Source organism: Emys orbicularis, chromosome 5 (assembly GCF_028017835.1).
Source record: "Emys orbicularis isolate rEmyOrb1 chromosome 5, rEmyOrb1.hap1, whole genome shotgun sequence".
Lineage (NCBI taxonomy): Eukaryota > Metazoa > Chordata > Testudines > Emydidae > Emys > Emys orbicularis.
The window spans coordinates 13,262,713-13,287,394 of record NC_088687.1 but is presented as its reverse complement, the minus strand read 5'-3'; the positions used below and the strand labels follow the sequence as shown (position 1 = coordinate 13,287,394).

At 40.7% G+C, this 24,682-nt stretch overlaps 1 protein-coding gene across 1 annotated transcript in view; it reads right to left on the bottom strand.

Annotated features, from left to right (window-relative positions):
* The window catches only part of ADAMTS3 (ADAM metallopeptidase with thrombospondin type 1 motif 3), a 187,677-nt gene that overhangs the window by 8,395 nt on the left and 154,600 nt on the right, over positions 1-24,682 (bottom strand). Inside the window, 12 exon segments of the mRNA XM_065405119.1 lie at positions 1,854-1,986; positions 2,740-2,905; positions 3,570-3,733; positions 5,819-5,899; positions 10,419-10,542; positions 11,395-11,528; positions 12,752-12,927; positions 16,197-16,342; positions 17,632-17,745; positions 18,168-18,300; positions 20,620-20,763; positions 21,799-21,904. Of these exon segments, the coding sequence (XP_065261191.1) occupies positions 1,854-1,986; positions 2,740-2,905; positions 3,570-3,733; positions 5,819-5,899; positions 10,419-10,542; positions 11,395-11,528; positions 12,752-12,927; positions 16,197-16,342; positions 17,632-17,745; positions 18,168-18,300; positions 20,620-20,763; positions 21,799-21,904 (1,621 nt within the window).

Here is a 24,682-nt window from a genome sequence, read left to right as displayed (position 1 = left end):
TTAATAGAGAATCTTTATATAGAATTGTTAAAACCAACCTTTGGAATTCTACAGCAGGAGCATAATTCTGTTCTACCTACTGCTGCTTTCTATTGGACATTTCATTTTAGATAAATTCTATGGGACTTTTCCATCAGAGTTAACACACCCATTATTGTACTCTGAGCAATAGAGAAATGAGTGCTGCCAAGACTGATTTCATTTTTCCAAGTGCTCATGAAAGAAATGAAACTGCCAGCAAGGTAGACTGAATGCATCTGTCTATGCACAGAGGATGCAACCCACCCATTGTCAGCCAGTAAGCACAAGACCTCTGTACCACATAAATCCCACTTAACCCCAGGCAGTGCCACAGAGGGCTTTGTGCTGACCCTCTTCACAGAGGGGAATTTCATCCAGAATAAAGCTTTCCAAGGCTTCCCCACTAATTTTTCTTAATCTTGACTTCAAGGAGCACCTCTAAATGGAAGAGGGTAGTTTAAACTTTGTGCCTATTCATCCTTTAGCCTCTGTACTGAGCACGCCCCATTAGTGACAAGTGTCCACTAACAACTGAAATGAGATGACCATCAAATTCTTGGCAGCAAACCTGCCATGAGATGGAAACAACCTTCTGTATCCCAGCAGCAGTCCCCAGGCCCTTGAGCCGGGCCTGGGCAAGCTACTACCTCCATCATCCGCCGGCCAGTACGCGGGCGCCATGGCATCCGCAGGCACCTCATTGGGGACCCCTGGTCTAGATCGTCCTGACAGGTGTTTGTCTAACCTGCTCTTAAAAATCTCCAATGATGGAGATTCCACAAGCTCTCTAGGCAATTTATTCCAGCGCTTAACCACCCTGACAGTTAAGAAATTTTTCCTACTGTCTCCTTTGCTGCAAGTGAAGACCATTACATCTTGTCCTATCATCAGTGGTTACAGAGAACAATTTATCGCCCTCCTCTTTATAACAACCTTTTATGTACCTGAAGAGTGTTCTCATGTCCCCCTCAGTCTTCTCTTCTCCAGACTGAAAAAAACTGGGTTTGTTTAATCTTTCCCTGGAGGTCATGTGTTTTTTAGACCTTTGATAATTTTTGTTGCTCTCCTCTAGACTTTCTTCAATTTATTCACATCTTTCCCAAAGTGTGGTGCCCAGAACTGGACACAATATTCCAGTTGAGGCCTAATCAGTGCTGAGTAGAGTGGAAGAATTACTTTTCATGTCTTGTTTACAACATTCCTGCCAATATATCCCAGAAAGATGTTTGCTTGTGTGTGTGTGTGTGTGTGTGTGTGTGTGTAAGTCTTACATTCTTGACTCGTATATAATTTTGTGATCCAGTAAAATCCGCAGATTCTTTTCTGCAGTACTCCTTCCTAGGCAGTCATTTCCCATTTTGTATTTGTCCAACTAATTATTCCTACCTCAGTGTACTACTTTTACTGAATTTCTTCCTATTTATTTCAGACCATTTCGCATTCTAATCCTAGCCTCCAAAGCACTTGCAACCCCTCCCAGCTTGATGGTATCTGTAAACTTTATAAATGTATTCTCTCCTTCAACAACCTGAAATTCAAGAAAATCTCCTGGTTAAGCCAGGTTTGTCTCTTACCATACTTCCTATCTATCCTACACGTTGGGATAGTTTGCACTTGTGCCCTTAATGATGTCTTTAAAAAAATTGCCAACTCTCCTGAATGCTTTTTTTCCCTTAGACTTGCGTCCCACAGGATCTTCCTACCAATTTTCTGCGTTTGCTAAAGTCTGCCTTCTTGAAGTCCATGGTCTTTATTCTCCTCTTTTCCCTCTGACCATTTCTTAGAATCGTGAACTCTCATTTGAGACCCACATTTCATCCATCCATACTTACAGTGGCTGTGTGCATTCCTGCAGATTGCACATTCTACGAATAGGCTTTGGTTTTTTGCTGGCTTCACAGAAGCTGCGGTGAACCATTTTGTTATCACTTTTCCTTCGGCACCCATATTTCGTGTATTGGAAACCTTGAAAATATTTCAGAAAGTAACTTTGTGTGAAAATTAGTAAAAATGTCCTGCCCCTTCTTAAACACTTCTGTTTAAACACAATGTTTGTGGACTATTTTATGATTATCCGTCCGAAAGACATTTACATTATATTTAAATACTATTGCCGTTCGTTACAATGTCAAGCACAAAATGGTTTGGGGATATAAAATTCAGAATTATCTGGAGTAACTCTACAGTATACTATAGAGATAATGATGCTATTAAAATCATGGTATTTTCATAGATTTTAAGGCCAGAAGGAACCATTACAATCATCAAATTCTGACCACCTGAATCACTCAGGCAATAGGATTTTACCCAAGGGAAACTGAGTTTACTTACCCAAGTTCACACAGCAGGTGAGTGGCTCACCTGGGAACAGCACCCAGGTTTCTTGAGTCTCAGTCCAGGGAACTATCCACTAGGCCACACTGAAGTAATTCAAGTTACTGTGACATTTATGATACTTCCCATTCGAACTGTCAGGAGTACCACAAATGCCACAGAAAGTTCATACTGCATTGAAATAAACATCAAGATCTACATTTCCAAAAGCTGATTTTGGGTACCAGCAGTTTTTTGGTGCCCAATTTAGACACTTTCACAGGATGGAGTGCAACACTTTCCAAAAACTAGACATTTCAAGTGTTTCAACTTGGGCAACCCACAACTCCTTTTCTTCCTCCTAATTTAACATGAATCACTAGAAGCTGCTGCATCTTTGTTTACCTCCAGCACAAGGTTTGGAGCACTGGGACCAGCTCTTCAAAGCCCACTCAAAAGTATCTATTTCATCCTGAAGAACGTTGTTACTGTTGATAGTGGGTACTGAATCCTCATGAATGATGTATTTGTAAGTCAGGCTAGATCTTGTGTCGTTCTCTTGAGGAATGACCTATAAAAGATCCAATAGAAATGGAGCACATATTTATTCTTTTCTGGGTCTACAAACCAGTATCTGGAAATGTAGGCGGTGCTTAGTAGTTGAAAAACTTATTGATCTTTATCTTCAAATTTAGTACAAAAATAAGTAAGATCAACATAGAAAAATATGCCTCTAATGAGTCTAAACTGGGAGAGTTTACATAAGACCAAATACTGACCCTTCCTAGCTCTGGATTGCTGAACTACATGGAGCTGGATAGACTGGCTATGCTGCGTGGTCACATTCCTACTCTGCTTGGGGGAGGGGCTGGTCCCAAACATGGTTCTGACTAATATGGGACCTGATCCAATGGCCCTTGATGTCAGGAGGCACTGTACTAGGCGTATGGTTAGCTTGTTACTGTTGTATGAATAAATGGGTGCTTGTGACGTAGTAGTGTGGACACTGCACACTACCTCAAAGCGAATGTCAGTAAAACTACTCTTACTGCTAGTGTGGGCAGAGCTTCTGCTCATCAGCTCTCTCAAAAAAACTTTACACGCATGCGCATTTTCCGAGAGATTACATACTTATCCCACTATAAGATTTAACATATTTTTAATAAAAATAAGTAGTTTGGCCACACAGAAACACAACAACAATAATAAAAAAACAAGCCCTTGACATAACTTACCAATATAACAACAGCATCATGCAAAGGGCCATCAGTATGAAGAGTTTCGATGTCATCTTCTATGTTGTATTCCCACTCCACACCAAGTTCAATGAAGGACCGTGACTTGGCCTCCTCCCCTTTCCTGTTCAGAATATAGTGTCCAGTAGCCTGGTTCTTAATGGCTAAAAGGAATCGAAAACAGTGGCAATTGTGCTTCTTGTCATGTAATCTGCAGTCATTGGGGTTCACATGAAATGAGACAAGTAGCATTCTATAAAGCCCTTTTCAAAAATCTCTTTTTGCTTACTATTTTAAATGTTGCGTTTTGCAGTGGGTCCTTGGGAATTGAGGAGATTTTGCTATTCCTAATCCAAAAATACTAAAGTCCTGTCTCTTCCATTCAACACTCCTGAACCCATCTCTCTCTAGCATGCCTCCTCCTCCAACCCAAAGAGTAGAGGCTTTGCCAAAAACTCATCATAAATCCGTGCTCAGGGAATGGATGATACTCCTTTCAAGGATCTAAAGCAGATCACCTTTGGCAAGTGCTACAACTCCATCAGCTCAGGGACTGGAGGCTATACCCAAAGCTGCAATTGCTACATTAAACCCTTACTGCCACCAAACTACAGTCTGAGGAGACAGAGATTGACAATGTATATACTGCCAATATCTGTATCTCCTAATGCAGGTGGATCAGATGAAGTTAGATAGATGTAAATATACATTTTATTTTACATAAACTTTAGCTTAATTCTAGACTCAAGCCAAACCTTTAAAATGGCCAATCCTATTAGTTTTCATAGAAAGTTTTGGAGGTGGCCTAAACAAGTATTTTGGGTATTGTAGGGCATGTTAGCATAACAGTAACATTATACGTCTTTGTAGTGCCATGGTTGTGAAATCTTTGGGTTTTGCAGCACAGTGATTACTAGAAAGGGAAAGTCAATATTACTTTTTGAAAGGTTGTTTTCTTTTGTATACTTATATTCTACCCACACATGCTGACTTTACAAACACTTTCCGTCTGATTCTGGGGTTCAAGGATTAGAAAAAAGGTGCAACAATCGAACCACCATTACAAGGTAAGGGAGAACAGACGACACAATAAAACATCTGATAACAAACAGCTAAGACATTCATGCACTTTGGGAGATACTTTAGTTTCCTAGAGTGAGACATGAATCATGATGTGGATGTTATTGTTATCCTGGAAGTGTATCACTTACAAATCATTAGTTGTTTAGAGTTTAAAAAATAATCAGAGAGAAAAAGACAAATCATTTTTCTAACCACACAACAAAACTAGGACATAAAATTAGAGAAAAATCTTGTAAATTATCATGACTACAGTAAATAAAATGCAAAAGCCATGCATCATGTATTTATTAGCTCTATGGAGCCTATTTACTATAAAGGCAGAGTAGCTCTGTATTGAAAAGGTACATGGTCAGGTCACAGCTGATCCAAAATTTAAGGTTTCTACAAATAAGCTTTCACAAGCCCGAAAACCAACAGAAATGTTCCCGGTTTTGCTTTATTCCAATGCAAAATTATTATTTTATTTTTTTTAAACAAAACCTTCCCTGCAATGTTTGCAACCTGGACACTGCAGCACTGTGTTACAACCTACTCCAGAAACCACTGAAGTCAATGGAAAATTCTGCCATTAACTTAACTGGGCCTTTGGATCAGTTCCGTAGTGCATGAGAAAGGGGCAAGTGACTAGACAAAAATGACTTGAAACAAAAGTTAAATTGGTAGTCTCGTTCATTGTCCGAGAGAAATGTAAATGTAAACCAACAGCAAAAATATTTATGAGTTAAGATTTCTTTCCATGTAATGACATAAGGTGTTGCTTACAACCCACTGTAGGTAAGAAATTTATAAGTGTACTAAATTATATTAATATAGTAATATCCTATATACTTTTTAGCCTGACAGTGTCCCTTTAAATTTACTAATAATCCACTTTCAGTGTGATCAATAGCTCCTTGAAGTGCTGATCAGGATCAGTCTGAGTTTCTAGAAAATTCAGATGAGAAACCAACATAATTACTAAGTTTGTACAGTAGGATTCAGCCTTGTGAATGCAATTGTCAATACACAAGGAAGCCAGCAAAGCCTTTAGCTTGTTGTTGTCTTACCGTGCAATAAACACAATTAATTTGATGGTTATCTCATTTCTCAGGTTCTCCAATGCATGCCCAATTGTTTGACATTAGCTTTCATGCACAAGGGCCAAACCTGAGGCGAGAAACACTTACCAAGAATGTGAGGAGAAGCCTCGTCTTCTTGGATAAACACATGTCTAGCACCCGGGGGGATATCAAACATCTTAAGGTACCCTTTGGCATGTGTAGTAGTCATTGAAGAAAGTAAAGAAGAAAACAAAAAGTAATAGCGATGGTTAGTAGGGCACTATATTATCGAGCTTCGACTTGCAGAGGAGGGTATCCATTAACCTACAAGCAGCTTCAGGTAGGTTTGTAACGGATTTGATTAGTCTGTCTTGCACTTTTTTCTCTTTTAGGGAAAAAAAGAGACTGTTACAAACCTTAGCCACTTACTTTGTTATGTTGTTTTCAGACCATAACAATTAACAAATTCAGGCAAAAATTTGTGTTTCCTATGTTTCTCAGAATTAAAACAGGCCTTTCTGATTGCTTTTCTTTGTCACCTTTCAGCCTTATGACTTAATGGACTATGAGGTGTTCAGGTTTCGTGTATTTGCTTAACTCTGTGAAACTTTAAAGGGTTTGTCTACCTGGCAGGGCAAAATGCACCAAAGCGGCGTGACTTGTAAAGCACTCTAAATTGCCCCAGGCAGAGCCCGCTAGCACACTCTAAAAGGTGCCTAGTTCACAGTAATATAGCCGTTTCAAATGGGACTGCATCTCAAGATGAGAATTGAAAATGCGTAGATTAAAGCATGTTAATCCCAGTGTAGACACACTCATACAGAAATAAAGTGGTCTTCGGTCAATTTAAAAATCACACCTTAATTTAAACTGGTGCAATTCCTCCCTGGTATGCTACCTGATACTTAGAGTTAAAAATTCTTTCCAAAATGATCATTGATGTTCTAAACTAGAATTCTTAATTAAATCTAACCCCAAGTGAATTGTTTAGGACAGTGTTTCAGCAGGAAGAGTAATATTCTCAGCTTTCCACCAAGGGGGAAAAAAACAATAAAAGTTATGGACATTTTTTTCTCTACCCATGATCAAGAAGTTACGTTGCACCAGGGTTCAAATGAGAACATGTTTATAAGAACTGAATGTAAATAAATTTTATCATGTTTAAAAATGTCAGCCTGTCAATGTTTTAATACATAGTATTTTCATATTTCTTTGCCTACAATTTGACTGAGAGTTTGAACAACTTTAAATGGTACACTTGTCTTGATGTACGTACATTTAACCAAGAAAATCTTCTTAGTGGTAACATACAGCATATCCCTAAAATGTATCCATGTTTATAAAATATGCCATATAAGTAAATCTCTCTCTTGCTCACGCTGATATGCTAGGTTTCCAAATAAAGTATATAAATTCCAGTCCTACTATAGAATCATTGTAGACAGATGGGGAAAGAGTTGAGTTCTTATTTGCACTGAGCAAATAAAAGCTTAACAATTCAAGTTTAACACTTGGGACTTTTGGACCAAAGTTCCACCTGTGCTCTTGGTTCATGTATCTGTAGCATACCACAGATACTTGGAAAACGGATGAAGAAAATGAAGAGCTATGAATATATAAATTAACACTATAGGCTGATGGATGACTGGTTTATACTAATCTGCACAAGCAGAATATACCAATCCTTTTACTTATCAGTGATCAAGCATATGAAACATAAAGCTTTGCCTGTTCTTGCAATATGTGTAAGTGACTAGCTGGAAATGAGAACTGTAGCAAGAGTATTGCAGTTGTCGTGGATGCCCATCTTTCTGCAACCAGGCGAAACTTACCCAGAATATTTCTAGATTCCCTTGTTTCAGAGAGGGAAATATTGCGAGCTCCTTTGGGCAAAGTGAATGCTCCTCTTGTCTTCCCTTAAATAGAATGTCTTTAATTAGTGTTCTGGGAACTGAGTCTTGCTGTTTCATTGACTATAATGTCAGCCAGGTGCATTTTACAAATGCAGAATATAAATTACATGGTTACAGTATGTGCTGAAGTTCAAAATGCATTTAAAATATTGTTAGAAATATCCAGCAAATTTTAATAGTCAATGAAAGTGAGCCTAAGTTTGAATGAAAAAATCAGGTAGGTGATTTTAAGTTGGATACTTGCAGATTTCATTTTCCAGCAACTTGAATTCTCTTTGGCACCTCTTGCTTAAATGTTTCCCTGTTGGAAGAGTTTAATTAGTCTTTTAATGACTATATTGCCACAATTACTTTAAAGCAATAGATGTTATGCTAGCATTGAAACATCAGTTTGGAGTTGAATAATTAGCTGCCTTTTCCAAACAGCCTCTTAACAACATTGATCACCCACAAGCCATTTGAGTTTGACATCTGGAAGACTGTTTATGCTTTCTCACACAATCATACCTATGCCACAGAAAAGTAAGTTTTTAAATGAAAAAATTGGGAACATTTTGACCATCTCTATTTCTGATTACTAAGAACTTAACTGTGTCAGAAATCATGAACTACTGCTGATTCCAGAAATATAGAGGGTTTCTTATATGGCTCCAATGTGCTGTCTTCCATCCCATTCCAATACATATGTGTATTCAGACAGTGTATGTATATTCCCTATGTCAATACCTTACACAAAGATTTATTTCCCCACATAATCTGTCTTGGCTTGATTCATCCCAGCCAGCAAAAGAGGTGGAGAAAACAATCACATTTTTAAATAGCATGTATTTTGTAAGGTGCTTTATAAACTCATCATTTGTTTAAAAAAAACCAGTGTCTTGTCTCTCCATTGGTCTGGAGAACAGATAGCAATGAGAATATTCCAAATAGATGGTGATAGTTTATAAATATTCTGCAGTGGAATCCTTGTCCCTTTTTACTGCCACATACACTAGCTTATTTTCATCTAATTTTAAGTGGGCTGTCTAGCTATTGACCAAATTCTGCAATCACTGACGCTGGTGCAAATCTGGCACAGTGTCACCAGCGTCACTTAACAACATTTACACCTATGCAAATTCAGACCCAGGTACACTATTCCTCTCCGTCCTTCAGCTTCCTCCCTGCTCCTTCCCAAACCCCTCTGTGCTGCCAAACAGCCAACCCTTGCACAGCTGTGCTCCATGGCATGCTTAGGATACAGATCCCCGTGAGGCTTCTCTCTGACCAGGAAGGGATGGGCAGGGCTTACCACTAAAAGAAGAGGTCTTACTTCATTTTACTAAAATATAAACAGTTTGAAAAGCCTTAAAATGGCAAACAACGTGTTGCATAATATACAGGAATAAAACTAATAGTCCCTTCATTTCCTTGTTACTCATAGAACGTTTCCTCTTTTAATCTTTAATTTGGTAACTTTATGGTGGGAGCTTACAATTTCACTCCCATTTTTAACACCTGGTTACAAAAAGAACTGAACCGCTTGATGCATCTATGTACAGCTGAGCATTTGGTAATACTGACTCATTTGTGCCGCAGTCATTACCATTTGCTATCTTTATGCTATGAAACATCCCAGTAAAGTGGCGGTCTCATTTAAATGCACGGAGACACTTCTGCACTTAGATAAGTACAGCTCCCACTGGCTTTGGTATCAGGCATGAGTATTGGAGGACTGAATTTGGCCTATTTTATTAAGGGGAGTGTGTCTCAGCCTTGACATCTTTTCTGTTCAGCTAATTGATCATTACCATACACACACTCCACTTCGTCTCAATCCGCTGCCTTTAAACATAGCCCAAAAATTACAAAAAAGATGAAGGTGCCACTGAAAACTACTTGCACATTCAATTCAGAATTACTTCACTTTCCACACAAAAATGGGCATGGGAATTTTGGTTGTGTTCATTTTTTTTCCCCTTGGCCAAGGCATTGTAATTTGGGAGTTTACTACACAAAGCCAGCTTGACACCAAACACACACGTATTGACAGACCTCTAGCTTTGTACACATGCCATTAGAGAAGGTTGTGAAAAAATATAAGCCCGCCCAGTTTTTTTAAATGGTTTTCTTTAGAGAGGTTAGAGGGAAATGTGTGTAATAGAGTGTTCTGGGGGAAACAAGTGCAAAAGTCACATTGAATACAATAAATATTACTCATTAAATGGTGTTTTTCATCCCTGAATAAATGTTCAGACTTAACATGCTAAAACACGTGTCACATTAAGGTCCCAATCCTCTACTACTGAAATCATTTGGGCCTGATTCTCTCATACACTAAGACCGCTAAGAGGGTAAAGAGGTGCTAAAGCACGGATGATTATACCTATACCCCCCTTTATGCTGCCAGAGCAGCGTAAAGGGGTGTTAGTGTAACTGAGAAGCAGGCCCTAAATCTGCTAACCAGGGACTTGATCTTTTTTCCATGTTTCACTATTAGCCTTACAAGTTATTTTTGTTTAGCAAAAATCATATTTTTACCACTGATTAGAGCCATCGTATGACTGACTGAAAAACTAAATATGCTCTACACAGGGATATTAGATATTCTAGTTTAGCCAAGTTGTCTTAACAGGTCCTTCAAAAAACAAAAATAATTAATATTTAGTGTTTTTTAAATATATGTATTTTGCTGTCAAAGAACTTACTATTTTTGTATACAGTCTTGCAACTTTGTTTAAGCAGGTGAGGATACATTTTTCTAACCAGTCTATATTAATAAACACTAATGACGAATTGGAATATATCTGGGTGCATGAAAGTGCTCCGCCTACCGGGCTTTTTGGGAGTTCGGGTAAAGGTCCCTTTGACCGTTCGGCAATGAGAGTTATCTCCACCGCAGACGCCACATTTATCTTCAACTTTGTTGGAACCAATTTCCTTGTCACAGCCCACTTTCTGCAGAGAGGAGAGTAAGAGGAGCATTTTTTCTGCCCATTATAAATATCACAGTGGAAAGGAAAGTTCACCCAACAATTGATGTAATTAAATATAAAAATACTTGAAAGACTGTGATTGAATAACACAGTGACAGCTCTGAACGGATTCCTGTATTAAACCCATTATTAAGATTACATTTAGGGATTGTGTAAAAAGGAACAGGCAACAGAGAAATTCAGAATTTATTTTCACTTAGAATCATAGAAACACAGAGCTGGAAGGGACATCAAGAGGTCATCAAGTCCAGCTCCTACAATGTGGTGGGACCAAGTAAATCTTGACAGGTGTTTGTCCAACATGCTCTTAAAAACCTTCAATGATGGGATTCCACAACCTCCCTTTGAAGCCTATTCCAGAGCTTAACTGCCCTGAGAGTTAGAAATTTTTTCCTAATATCTAACCTAAATCTCCCTTGCTGCAGATTAAGCCCATTACTTCTTGTCCTACCTTCAGTGGACATGGTGATTAATTGGTCTCTGTCCTCTTCATAAGAGCCCTTAACATCTTTGAAGAGGACAGTGATCAATTAAGCTGTTATTACACAGAAAAATATCAAAAAAGCAGAAGCAACTGGTTTAAAAAGAATTATTTAGACAATGACAGTATTTGTAAGAAATAAACCTGTAGTATAACTAGGATTTTAATTAAAATTGGGGGATCCTGGAAAATATGATTTGGTGAACGTTTCATGTTCATAAAATCCGTGTCATATGCTGTTTGCTGAATACTACAGTATTTGGTCAGCTCTAATTATGATTGTACAGCGTTGTTGGATAATCAGCAAAACCACCAGAAGTAAATGTCACTCACCACACACTCTCCACGCACACAAATGCTGTATGGATCTTTATAAGAACAGCGAGTCCCGTCATGTGCCAGTTGTTTCATATAAGCAATGTCTCCAGTTTCTTTGGACTGGCAGTATAAGTGGCATCTTTTGTTGGCTGAATAACAGGGAAATAGTGTTAACTGTGTGTATTTCAATAACCCAAACATGCTTTAGAAAACAACCAAACCCCACAAAGTTTTAAATCAGTAACAACAGGAATGCTGTATGGTATAAATAAAAAGGAGCCTTAGCTGTGAAACCTTGTGCCTGAATTCAGACGCTTGATGCTCAATTCTCCACTTGAGGTACACTAATTATTATTATTAGCTTTCAAATGCGTAATGTTCCTAGTCCTTTGAGAGGCTACGCACCCTCAATTCTCATGGAAATCAACTCCCTTTGAAAGGATTGCACAGAACTGGGCCTGAAACTATTCCAAAAGCAGCTATCTGCTCTGATCCCAACTGAAAGCCAGGGTCAGAATAAGATATTGCTGGGCCAGGATTTTCAAAAGAGCACCTAACTCCCTTAGGTTCCTTTGAAACCCACAGCCCAAACCATATTTCTAGATCATGCCATCTAATTTCATATTAAAAATACTATAAAACTGTATTCTATGAGATAAAACATATAGAACAAAATGACAGCAATTTTGACAGCAACCCAGGGAGTTCTGTGGTACCTTTTGCTGGTCTGACAATCCAATATTTATATTTGTATCTGCCATTGTTCACTATAGTTAACCAAAAGGGGAAAGATTAACTGGTGTTAATAATAGACAAGGTCTGCTAGGCTCCGGTTGGGGGAGTATAGAAAAGTGGAAAAAATACTGAAGAGATGTTAAAGCAATGCCTTAGGACAGCACATTTGTTCATTTTAGCTGCAGTGGACGAGAGCAGCAGCACTGGTTAGACAACCTGTCACTCTCCTGTAGATGGGAGGGAGGCACATTGGTGCTAGGAAGAGCCCTCCAGCATCTGAGCAGAGCCTTGTCACACCCTAACCCTAACAGGGCTTGTGCTGAGTGCAATCAATTCCCACTGGCTTGCACAGCAGGAGCTCAGAGCCTTCAGCACTGTGCAGAATCAAATCCATACCAAGGGGAAAGATGGGGGTAGGCTGAGGGGTTACAGCAGTGTCACTGTGGTTGCACCCATCATCACTTCATTCTGGACCATCATTTTTTCTCTTTTTATTCTCACCTCCTTGCATTTTAACACTTCTTATTTCTGGAAGTGGCAGCGTCCCAACACCACCTTCAAATCCCGACGTGCTGTAGAGCAGAACGAGATCCCAGCAGGCGATGGGATTTAAACACAAAAGTGTAACTGCACTTACCATCAGGGTGCTCATAGGGCAGCCAGTGGTGTTTGCTCTTCTGATGTTCAAAATGGGAATTACGCTGCTGACACTGCTGTGCTCGGAAGTCCTCAAAGTGCTTTGGACATTCTTCTGTATTGCAAAGCTGATACTCAAAATTGACACTGGCGCAATCTTGACCACCATTGACTGGCCTAAGGGGGGAAAAAATTTAAAAGGCTTTTAAAATCCTTGAACAGCAGGAGTGGAGATTTTCTGATGGAATGCACTAGTGAAAAACAGCTACAGCAAGAGCAGAGGAGCTTCCCACAACAAAGGGTTAATCTTATTTTTCAGGGCCAAATTGTCAAAGGCAGGTGGAATGGGTGAGCTTGTAAAAACACTGGGAGAACAAATAAATTGCAAAGCTATGCATTTGCACTTGCAAAGCAACATGTGCGTGTGCTGATCGGGTAACTAGACATCCAGTCAGCCCATGTGAAAGTAGAAGGCAGCTTGGGTGAAAGTGATCATGAAATCATAGAGTTTGCAATTCTAAGGAAGGGTAGAAGGGAGAACAGCAAAATAGAGACAATGGATTTCAGGAAGGCGGATTTTGGTAAGCTCAGAGAGCTGATAGGTAAGGTCCCATGGGAATCAAGACTGAGGGGAAAAACAACGGAGGAGAGTTGGCAGTTTTTCAAAGGGACACTATTAAGGGCCCAAAAGCAAGCTATTCCGCTGGTTAGGAAAGATAGAAGATGTGGCAAAAGACCATCTTGGCTTAACCACGAGATCTTGCATGATCTAAAAAATAAAAAGGAGTCATATAAAAAATGGAAACTAGGACAGATTACAAAGGATGAATATAGGCAAACAACACAGGAATGCAGGGGCAAGATTAGAAAGGCAAAGGCACAAAATGAGCTCAAACTAGCTACAGGAATAAAGGGAAACAAGAAGACTTTTTATCAATACATTAGAAGCAAGAGGAAGACCAAAGACAGGGTAGGCCCACTGCTCAGTGAAGAGGGAGAAACAGTAACAGGAAACTTGGAAATGGCAGAGATGCTTAATGACTTCTTTGTTTCGGTCTTCACCGAGAAGTCTGAAGGAATGCCTAACGTAGTGAATGCTAATGGGAAGGGGGTAGGTTTAGCAGATAAAATAAAAAAACGAACAAGTTAAAAATCACTTAGAAAAGTTAGATGCCTGCAAGTCACCAGGGCCTGATGAAATGCATCCTAGAATACTCAAGGAGCTAATAAAGGAGGTTTCTGAGCCTCTAGCTATTATCTTTGGAAAATCATGGGAGACGGGAGAGATTCCAGAAGACTGGAAAAGGGCAAATATAGTGCCCATCTATAAAAAGGTAAAAAAAAAAAAAACAACCCAGGAAACTACAGACCAGTTAGTTTAACTTCTGTGCCAGGGAAGATAATGGAGCAAGTAATTAAGGAAATCATCTGCAAACACTTGGAAGGTGATAGGGAATAGCCAGCATGGATTTGTAAAGAACAAATCGTGTCAAACCAATCTGATAGCTTTCTTTGATAGGATAACGAGTCTTGTGGATAAGGGAGAAGCTGTGGATGTGGTATACCTAGACTTTAGTAGGGCATTTGACATAGTCTCGCATGATATTCTTATCGATAAACTAGGCAAATACAATTTAGATGGGGCTACTATAAGGTGGGTGCATAACTGGCTGGATAACCGTACTCAGAGAGTTGTTATTAATGGTTCCCAATCCTGCTGGAAAGGCATAACAAGTGGGGTTCCGCAGGGGTCTGTTTTGGGACCAGCTCTGTTCAATATCTTCATTAACGACTTAGATATTGGCATAGAAAGTATGCTTATTTAGTTTGCGGATGATACCAAACTGGGAGGGATTGCAACTGCTTTGGAAGACAGGGTCATAATTCAAAATGATCTGGACAAATTGGAGAAATGGTCTGAGTTAAACAGGATGAAGTTTAATAAAGACAAATGCAAAGTGCTCCACTTAGGAAGGAAAAATCAGTTTCACACATACAGAATGGGAAGAGACTGTCTAGGAAGGAGTACGGCAGAAAGGGATCTAGGGGTTATAGTGGACCACAAGCTAAATATGAGTCAACAGTGTGATGCTGTTGCAAAAAAAGCAAACGTGATTCTGGGATGTATTAACAGGTGTGTTGTGAGCAAGACACGAGAAGTCATTCTTCCGCTTTACTCTGCTCTGGTTAGGCCTCAGCTGGAGTATTGTGTCCAGTTCTGGGCACCGCATTTCAAGAAAGATGTGGAGAAATTGGAGAGGGTCCAGAGAAGAGCAACAAGAATGATTAAAGGTCTTGAGAACATGACCTATGAAGGAAAGCTGAAAGAATTGGGTTTGTTTAGTTTGGAAAAGAGAAGACAGAGAGGACATGATAGCAGTTTTCAGGTATCTAAAAGGGTGTCATAAGGAGGAGGGAGAAAACTTGTTCACCTTAGCCTCTAAGGATAGAACAAGAAGCAATGGGCTTAAACTGCAGCAAGGGAGGTCTAGGTTGGACATTAGGAAAAAGTTCCTAACTGTCAGGGTGGTTAAACACTGGAATAAATTGCCTAGGGAGGTTGTGGAATCTCCATCTCTGGAGATATTTAAGAGTAGGTTAGATAAATGTCTATCAGGGATGGTCTAGACAGTATTTGGTCCTGCCCTGCGGGCAGGGGACTGGACTCGATGACCTCTCGAGGTCCCTTCCAGTCCTAGAATCTAGGAATCTATGTGCATGCCCAAGCAGGAACTTTTTCAGATGCAATGGTATGTGCGCACTGGTAATGGTTGATTTATAATCACATAATGTCACTGAAACACAGAGAAAATTCTTGCATTAGGTGTCATCTAAGAATAGGTCTTTCAGACTGTAGATGCAATACTCCACCTTCTCTCCACTCTTTCACATTTCCTAATATCATATAGATGTTTTTGGCAGAGATTTGTTTCTGGAAATTCTAGAATTCTCCAAAGATGATCCCATCCTCCCAGCCCGCCGCAGAGAGTCCGGCTGCAGGGGCGTTAGAGTCAATGGAATAAAACGTCCAGTTCTTTGCATGGGGTCTGTTGTAGCTTTATAGCCCCTCTATGGTGCCCGTACAAATCACTGGAATAACAGAAGCGCCCCCCGCGCACCCTCTGTACAAAGCTCCAGGTAATCTCAGACCCAGTAGCCACAACCCTGTCACTCCCTATGCCCTCCCCACAATGCTCCACCCACTGTCTTGTGTGCAGAACTGGCATGGAGCCCAGCTCCACCGAGTTCAGGTGTGCGGCATCCCGTGTGCCCAATCTGCAGGTGTCCACCACCCCATGTGCCGTAAAACCGCTGCACTTCTGCTGCACTGCAGAACTGTGGCAGTCCCTTTGCCCAGGTGTGAATGTTATTCAAGCTGCATCCTACACCTATAAAAACTCCAGACCAATGGGAAATGCCAGTTCATTAGAGACTTCCAGACTTACATTGGATTGTTGCACTGGCGTGTTCTGAAGCGAACGCCGGTACCACAGGTCCGTGAGCAGGAGCCAAACTTTGTCCAGGATCCCCAGTTGCCATCCTGTTTCAGCTGGTTAGCATTCTTCCACATACAGTGACCTTTATAGCACCACTGAGGAGAACCGGGCGAGAAATAAAAAAGTGGAATTACAGTAACATTACGAACAATGCTCAGGGCTAGATTTTACTGTAACTATCACCCATAGTAAAGGGCAGTTTGTAGATGCACTGCCCTAGGCACAGACTAGGCCTCAGACTCACAATTCTCTGGTGGAGGAACAGGGTTGAGGAGGAGGGGAGTAGCAGACCTGTGGAGGCTGCTCACCCTTTGTGCTGTGACGCACAATACAGGTAGGCAGTGCAGGGCAGTGTGCGTGCGCTGTACGCCTGCTTAGGATCATAGAATATCAGGGTTGGAAGGGACCTCAGGAGGTCATCTAGTCCAACCCCCTGCTCAAAGCAGGACCAATTCCCAACTAAATCATCCCAGACAGGGCTTTGTCAAGCCTGACCTTAAAAACCTCTAAGGAAGGAGATTCCACCACCTCCCTAGGTAACCCATTCCAGTGCTTCCTCCAGCTCGTAAAGCTGGATACAATCCAGCCCTTAATTAACCTGATTGGAGACTCTGTTTGTTTCTTTTTGGCTCAATCCCAGCCTGCCTCCATTCAGCACCAGCATTTTAATTTTTGTGTGTGCAAGATACAGTGCCAAAGAGCAGCGTAGGACCTTTTGCTCATACTGTACTGTTTCTAATGTCCATTTACACTCAGATAGAGGGTTAGTCATCCGACAGTGCACTTTTTGCTGTTGGCTATGGCATATTTGGATGGCATAAGCAGCTTCTCTGTATCTCAAAGTACACAGAATTTGCTAAACAAATATTTATAGGCATGTTAGCTGCTAATTAAAAATGAGAGTTAAAAGCAGGGACCCACCACTGGAGATATTAAAAGAAAAACAGTTAATCCAGGCACATTAGTAGTCCGTTAGCCACAGGATGTCTGGACCGCAAGCACCAAGCATTTAAGAGTAACTACTTCAATCCTAGAGTAAGGGCAAAGTCTGCTACAGTGGTTTCCCACTGCTACTTTCTGGGCAGTTTTCAGATGAAACGACTCCAAAAACGTAATGCAAAGCCCACAAGATGGCACTGATGCAAGGTTAGCTCTAAGGCTGGGCTTCGATCTTCTGGCTTCCAACACCATTTCATAAAGTACACCACACTCTGACTTGCTCCTAAGATGAGCCCTGAACCGTGCACATTGTATAGTTCCTCCTCCTTCATGACCTTGGCCTCATTCTTCCCACTGAAGTCAGGAACTTCTGGGATTAAGCCCCCAAACGAGATCTATCCTGACATTTTAAAATAAAAAGATACTGAAAACATAATATACTCACTTTCCCTGGGGCACATTCTGTGCCATCGAGTGGAGGCCCTTTCTTAGTTTTACAGAAGTATGGATTATCTGGATGGCTACACCACAGCTGCTTACATGGGTCAAAGGTTCGAAACTGAAATGTATTAACAAGACCAAGACATTTATTAGACGAAATTAACAATCATGTTATTGATACTGTTCATAGCAGCAATCAGGGCATTAACCATCACCAGATTTCACTAAACCATTTCACTGGTCAAAACTAAGTTGACTACAATACTACCACTATTTAAACACACCACACTGATGTTCCTCCATGAGAATTACTATCAGTTTTGGTAAAACTATGCACTATAGGCTCCTACATTTTCATGAAACCCCGGAGTGGTCCTAAATGAGTCTGGATACACATTTTACTGGCACTTCACACCTTTACGCTGTTTCAATACTCTCAGCCTCTTGCATCCCTCAAAAAAAAAATTATGGCTACTGAAAAGGGTCGAAAGCAACTAGATAAAATGATTTTAATCTTTAGAACAACCACTGCGGACATACCGCTGTGCACATTTTGTAACCAACACCAAAATCAAAACGGCATTGTTCATCCATGGAATAATTGATTCCTGGCAGTTCAGGAAGTTTGGGCCAATCGTGTTCAAAGGGGTCATCAAGGAGACAGTCATAGGAGCTGTGGGAAGAGAAACACAGAAAGCCCATGAGAATACTCAGTGATATTTTCCGACCAACATAGTTATTTCTGCTTGTTCTCATCCATTAGAACGTGTGTTCACCACAACACAGGACTTTAACTGAACAGGGGATAATATTGTGATGGTTTTCGGGGTACCCAGGAATGGGAGTCTCCTTGTTACCCTGTTTTCAGCATGAGGGAGTCTTGTTTGGGCATGGCTGGGAGTTAGCTCCCTAACACTACCAGCCTTTCAAGCACTCTCCTCTGGGCTAGGTCTTTGCCTTGCAGGTTAACAAGAGGTGCATCCCAGTCCTCAAGTCCCTTTGAAACATTCCCCTGTGATATCCAGCCCCTGACACCGCCTACTCACAGAAATCCCAAATCCTTTGCCCTGAAGGGAGTAGTGTATCCCAGTTTACCATAAACAACTGCTGCTGTAAGCCACACAGCACTTGTGAGCACTTAAAACAAAACAAAAGTAGGTTTATTTAAGAAAGACTAAAGGTTTAATTAGAAATCAGAGAAAGTGGTGGAAACAAATGGTTACAACAGAAAACAAAATCATAAAATGTAAACCTGGGTCTACACTAATAATTACCTCTCTCACCTCATAAAGAAGGTTTTCCTCCCAGAAATGGTTGGTTCCCCAAGAACCAGGATTCAAACTTTCATGAAAACATCCCTGCTCCAGAATGGGTTTCCTCAGTGAATGGATACAGAGAGCTTTGACTCTGTATTATACTAAAAGCATCCTTTAGTTTCTATTCACAGACAGGGCCAACCCCAGTCTTGTTGTAAAGTTCCTTTTTTTAAATCTCCAAGTGGTTCTGATTGTTTGAAGTGGCCTCCAATGGTTTCTCATCAAAAGTCCTAGTATTGTGCAAGGGAAAACAATTGAGCCTTGCACTGCATCACCAGCTAAACAGGCTGGGGTGATAACTCTCTCCTGCCTGAATGGGCCATCACCACAACACATTATCCCCTGGTGACTAATTTTTTACTCCCAAGTCCATAAAGCATACTGCCAGTGTAAATACATTGTTCCTTAAATATTACCCGTACCTACATCTCTCAATGATTATGAATCTTGACAAGTTACAAGCTTTCTGTAGATACCTTACATGTTACTCTTTATAGATAAATATCTGTAAGATATATTTGGTTTGTGAGTTTGTCATGTCTCAGGTGAGATGTGTTTGCGAAGAACAGAGCAGTTTGTGAAGCCCTTATCCAGTTCTCTCTCAGACAACACTCCCATTTAGATCAGCGAGTCAGGACTGAATGGAAATTGTGAGAGGTCTCAGGTATGCAACAGTAGGAGGATAAGGAAAAAATGTTAAAATGGCAATAAAATCACTCTCCATCCTGCTGTGCTTTTATATATATTCATATATATACAGATTTAAAGATTTTCCTCTTTCTCCAGCCATTTTGCAATTCCCCTTTTCTGCTTTCAGGGCTCCATCCTGCCATCATTTCAAATACTCAAACTCCCACTGAGTCAAAGGGAGTTTTGTATTCGCTAGAATTTCAGAGTTTGCAAAATCTAGGAGCCTGATCCAAAGTCCACTAAAGTCACTGGAAAGATTCCCACTGATTTCAGTGGTTTTGGATCTGGCCCTATATGAGGAACTGTTGCTGCTGACTTAGAACTTCTTTTAAAAAGTTAAGATGGAAGCGATGTGGCTGCCAGAAAGGAGATTTGGAAAGTGACTTTTTTTTTTGTACCTTGAAATGCAACTGTTGTTTTGGTTGTTGGTGTTCTGTTAAAGTGCAGGAGTATTCATTTGCGGTGTGCATTTTAAGATTGAATTCCTATTTAAATGTACAAATCATGAGCATGAATCCATCTCAAATCCACTTACTTATACACAACTGTAGGCCTGTTACTCCTCTCCCCAGCACAGAAAGGATCTAAAGGGCAGAAAAGGCACTGAATCTCTGGCAAGTCAGCAGAGAGGATGCAGCACGCTCCCTCGACAGCCATGCTGCCATTAGCCATGTGCTCCTAGCCCCCGCTATGCCATTCAAGGGGGAAGATGGCATTGCAATAAGCATATCAACCACGCAGAGTTGCTCCATCCTTCCAGTAGCCTGACATCTCTCCAAAACCTCAGAAGCCCCAATTCCACTTGTGCTTGTGGAAAGGAGCTTTTGCAGCTCGCAGGGGTCAGGGGATCATGTTGCTCCCTGGTGGTATGTGCTGGGATTTCCCTCTCTCTCTTCTCTGCTGAGTACAGTGGAAGGAAGCATGTGAGCTGACGGCACAAAGTGCTATTTCATGGATAACTACACTAGACACCAACAGGTCCTTACTGTATGTATCTTTTGAGTTCTTGGCCACTGCACCGGGACCAGTGGTAACGATGAAATGCAGCCTGCACCAAAGGAGCCATGACACTCCCCATAGCCGTCTCATCCCCACATCTGTTCCCTTGCCCGTCATGCTCCATTCCCAGCCTGAAACAAAGAGCAGCAACAAAATCAGTGTTATTCCTACCAAAAAAAGGATGGGGGGGGGGGACGGGGTTTAAACAATTCACACTTTCCATAGTTTTGTTAAAAGGGGATTTAGTTTTCACGTCCTACAAATACCATTAAGTGGGACTCTGTACTAATGACAAAATACCCATGGATGGACATTAAAGAGCTCCTGAAAGATTGTTTCTTTAATGCATCTCTTCACTGATTTTATTTTTAATTAACTGAACAGAAACCAAAGGGCTTATCTACACTTGAAAGTTAATTCAGATTAAGGTAGGCTGTGAATTTAAAGCAAAGTAAATATTCCTCAGTAACCCATGTGTGGACATGCTTATTCTGGAATAAGAGTATGCTATTCCAGTTTAGTTAAGCCACAATGGAATAGCTATTCCTGAATAACTCCATGTGTAGACAAACCCTACATTTAGGATGATCCAGGCTTATCTTCTTGATATTAAGACAAATAGAGATAAATCTCCATTTATCACAAATAGAGGACCACTTGTTCACAAATTCATGTGTCCACTTTTGCACACTCATTTACCATATTAGTGAGGAACCTGGTCTACTAATTTTAAAAATCAGACCCTCAGTGACATTAATTCATCCAGCCGGCTAAAGGAGGTATTTTGTTGAACGAACCATTCCAGACTTAATTCCCCGAAACATGCCACATCTGATAAATATACAATAGCATTTAGTGAAGCAACAGGTAGAAGTCCGTGTCGCTTGACAAACCACTGTCACTGCTGAATGCAATGCATCAAGACAGTATTCCAATGCTTTCCATTTTTGACTTAGATATAAAAATCCACCACATGGAATTTTACAAGATAAGATTTTGCCCCGCATTTACTTCTTCATTGATTAAAGCTCCTGTGAATGCCAAAGGAATAAGAAATATAAGGAGATTTGCCATGCACATAGCCCACATGAGAAAAAACTGTTTTGTGCAAGCAGGAGAATAAGCCCCGTGCTTTATGTTGCTCAGGTTTTAATAGTAAGACTTACACATGACCAGTTTCATGGGCAACTACAAAAGCTGAAGAAAACCCATCCTCATGGTTGAGAGTGCAGCTTCTTACAGGGTGACACATGCCAGTGACGGGAGCGTATCCTGTTGAGAGCAATACAGTTTGGGTTTATTTCCTTTAATTTTTTTTTATTAGATAACCCATAAGATTGACGGTTTTTGCCTATAAAAACCCACCGTGAAGGAGTAGTTAGCTATATGCTTCCCTGCTGCAAGATGAGGCTAGGTCAGCTGCAAACGTCCATCTCTATCTGAGTGGGAGAGGAGGTTGATGAACTTCCTTTGGAATGCAATGGTCTTGGATTTCTTCGTAGTTATTGTCTGGATGTCCTATTTCTCCACCCACTTTAAAGCAGCTTTTCTCATTAAAATGACTACCACACAGATTAAATTGCTGTGACAAACCTAAAAGCCATGCCTGGTTTATTAGCAATCTACATTGTTCTCTAGACACTTACATTTTTACCACCAAAATTCATGAAATGATGTTCCAGTCTAACTTGGAGGTAAAGTTTTCAGTAATAGCATTTTTTTGTCATGCTGATATTAGTATTTTCAATTTTAGTCTAGGTCCCTTTTCGTGTTGTCTGTCTTTTTGTCAGCAACATCTGAAGTCTTCCTCAAGGGAGAAAATCTCCACCTTCATCTATTAGGATAGGCATACACACTTAGGTCAAATTTTTCAAAAGCACCTATTAGTTTTGGGTCTTCCAGTTTTGGGGAGTCTGACTTGAGACACCTTAGTCTTGGTCGGGAGAAGTGGTGAGCACTCAACTCCAACTAAGGAGAAGGGCAGATGTTCAGCTCCTTTGAAAATAAAGCCAATCGTTTCTCAAGTTGAGCATTTTTCATGAACAGCTATGGGTACTGGAAGTGTATTTCAACTCATATGGGTTTGTGGTAGCTGATAATGTGAATTTTACAAAGGAATGTACAATTGACACCACAGTGGTCAATTACATAAACCACATGAAGTTGTTCTTGCTCCATGACTGGTTAACATATGTAACTAATACCTTGTCTACAAGAGAAAGTTGCACTGTTAACTTGAGGAGTGATTTTAAACAGATATAGTTGAACTGATGCAAACCCCACCATGGAAAATCTTATTTCTATTTAAGTGTTGTTTGTTACCATTTAGCTTAAGGTGGTATTGATGTTAAACTGGAATATGAGTGTCTTACAGGGGTTTGCACTGTTTTAACTAAATTAGTTCAAAACCCAATTTAAGTTAAACCAATGCCAATTTCTCACACATGCAAGGCCTAAGCAACAGGGATCATATTTCTCATTGGTATTCAAGTGTAAAATTCACAATTCACACTATTTACAATGTAATGCACAACTTAACACTTGCTCAGTCAGTTATGTGCGTCAACCAACTGGGGAACAGAAACACCACCAGGTGACTTATCTACAGTAGCTAACTGAAGCAGTGCAAACTGTGTATCTGGTTACAACATTCACAATATTACCATTTAAACAGTCTGCCAAGCAAGAATCAGAGCTTGTTGGGAATTCTCCAATGGAACATTTTCCTGTCAGACAATGCCAATCTGGTGAAATGGACACGTTCTGTGGAGACTGTTCCATTTCAATGACGTTGTGACAAAACCCAGGCCTGGTTCTGATGTTACCCTGCCTGAAAGTGCCTGATTTCCAGCCAGCTTGCCTGCCTGGCTCCTCAGCAGCCCGCTGAGGCTCCTGGCTCCATGGGGAGGCAGGAGCCTGGATACACCAGGGCAGCCTGACCCAGAGCCAAGTCTCCATTCCCTTGTGCGGAGCATTTCAAAAAGGGTGGTTTTCATTCCAGATACGAATGAAGCCAAATTTTTGAAGCCTCAAAATCCTCCATGATATGGAATTGCCTATCTTTTCACAACTCTTTCAAGAGTTATTCACTGAAGAAATTAATAAAATAGATCAAACAAGCAGCCTGCTTGAGAATTTCACGATCGGTCAGCAGACAATTTGTCAAAAGGCAAAGTTTACTGCCAGCTACTTTGTGGCTTCTAAGCAACTCGGCTGCACAGCTGTTGTGAGGAAATGCCCCAGGCCAGGAAGGGCACTAGAAATACTGTGCCCTGGCATGCTGCAGATGGCTTCTTTCCTTTGCTGGAGTACAGCTTCACAGGCCAGTGCTACAGGCAGTCCATGCCCCCGCCTTTTCCACACCCTTTTTTAGCTTTCAGCTCCCCAGTGGACAGCAGAAAACAAGCAGAACACATGCTCCCCAGACCACAGGCAGCACAGGGACTGCTACTGTGAGTGGTCCTTGAGCAGCATTCAAGGGGGACAAGGAACTTCTTGCTTGTCCCACGCAGCCACCCCAGGACCACTCATATTCTGGCCTTGAATAAATTATTCTGCTAAAAACCCTTCACCCAGCTCTAGTGCTGACTACAGTGCAAGAGGTATCAATGAATGCTTGGACTGGATCGAAAATTCGAGAAAAGCTTCTACATTATCAGTGCACATAGACTGAGGGAAGAAGAGACAAATTCATCACAGTTACACAGAGTGGCACATTTTCAGGTCTTCTCATCATGACTTGTAGTTACTAGCAGTCATGTGGATTAAATCCTATACTGCCATTTTACTGCCAATTACCTCGACTGTTAGCTCCTAGAGGAATAATGAAAACCAGCACATGCATTAACTCATTGACAGGTAGTCTATAAAAAGGCTTCTACAGTTAATGACACGACAACAAAAAACAAAGCTAAATGCAAAGTGCATTAAGATTTCCTGTTTTTCCACATCAAGCAAGTGGATTGCTATTTACTAGAAACTGAAAACTCGTTGGAGAGTAACTTTACCATGATCCAGTTTGACAAGGGCTACCATTCCTCATTTTTCAGG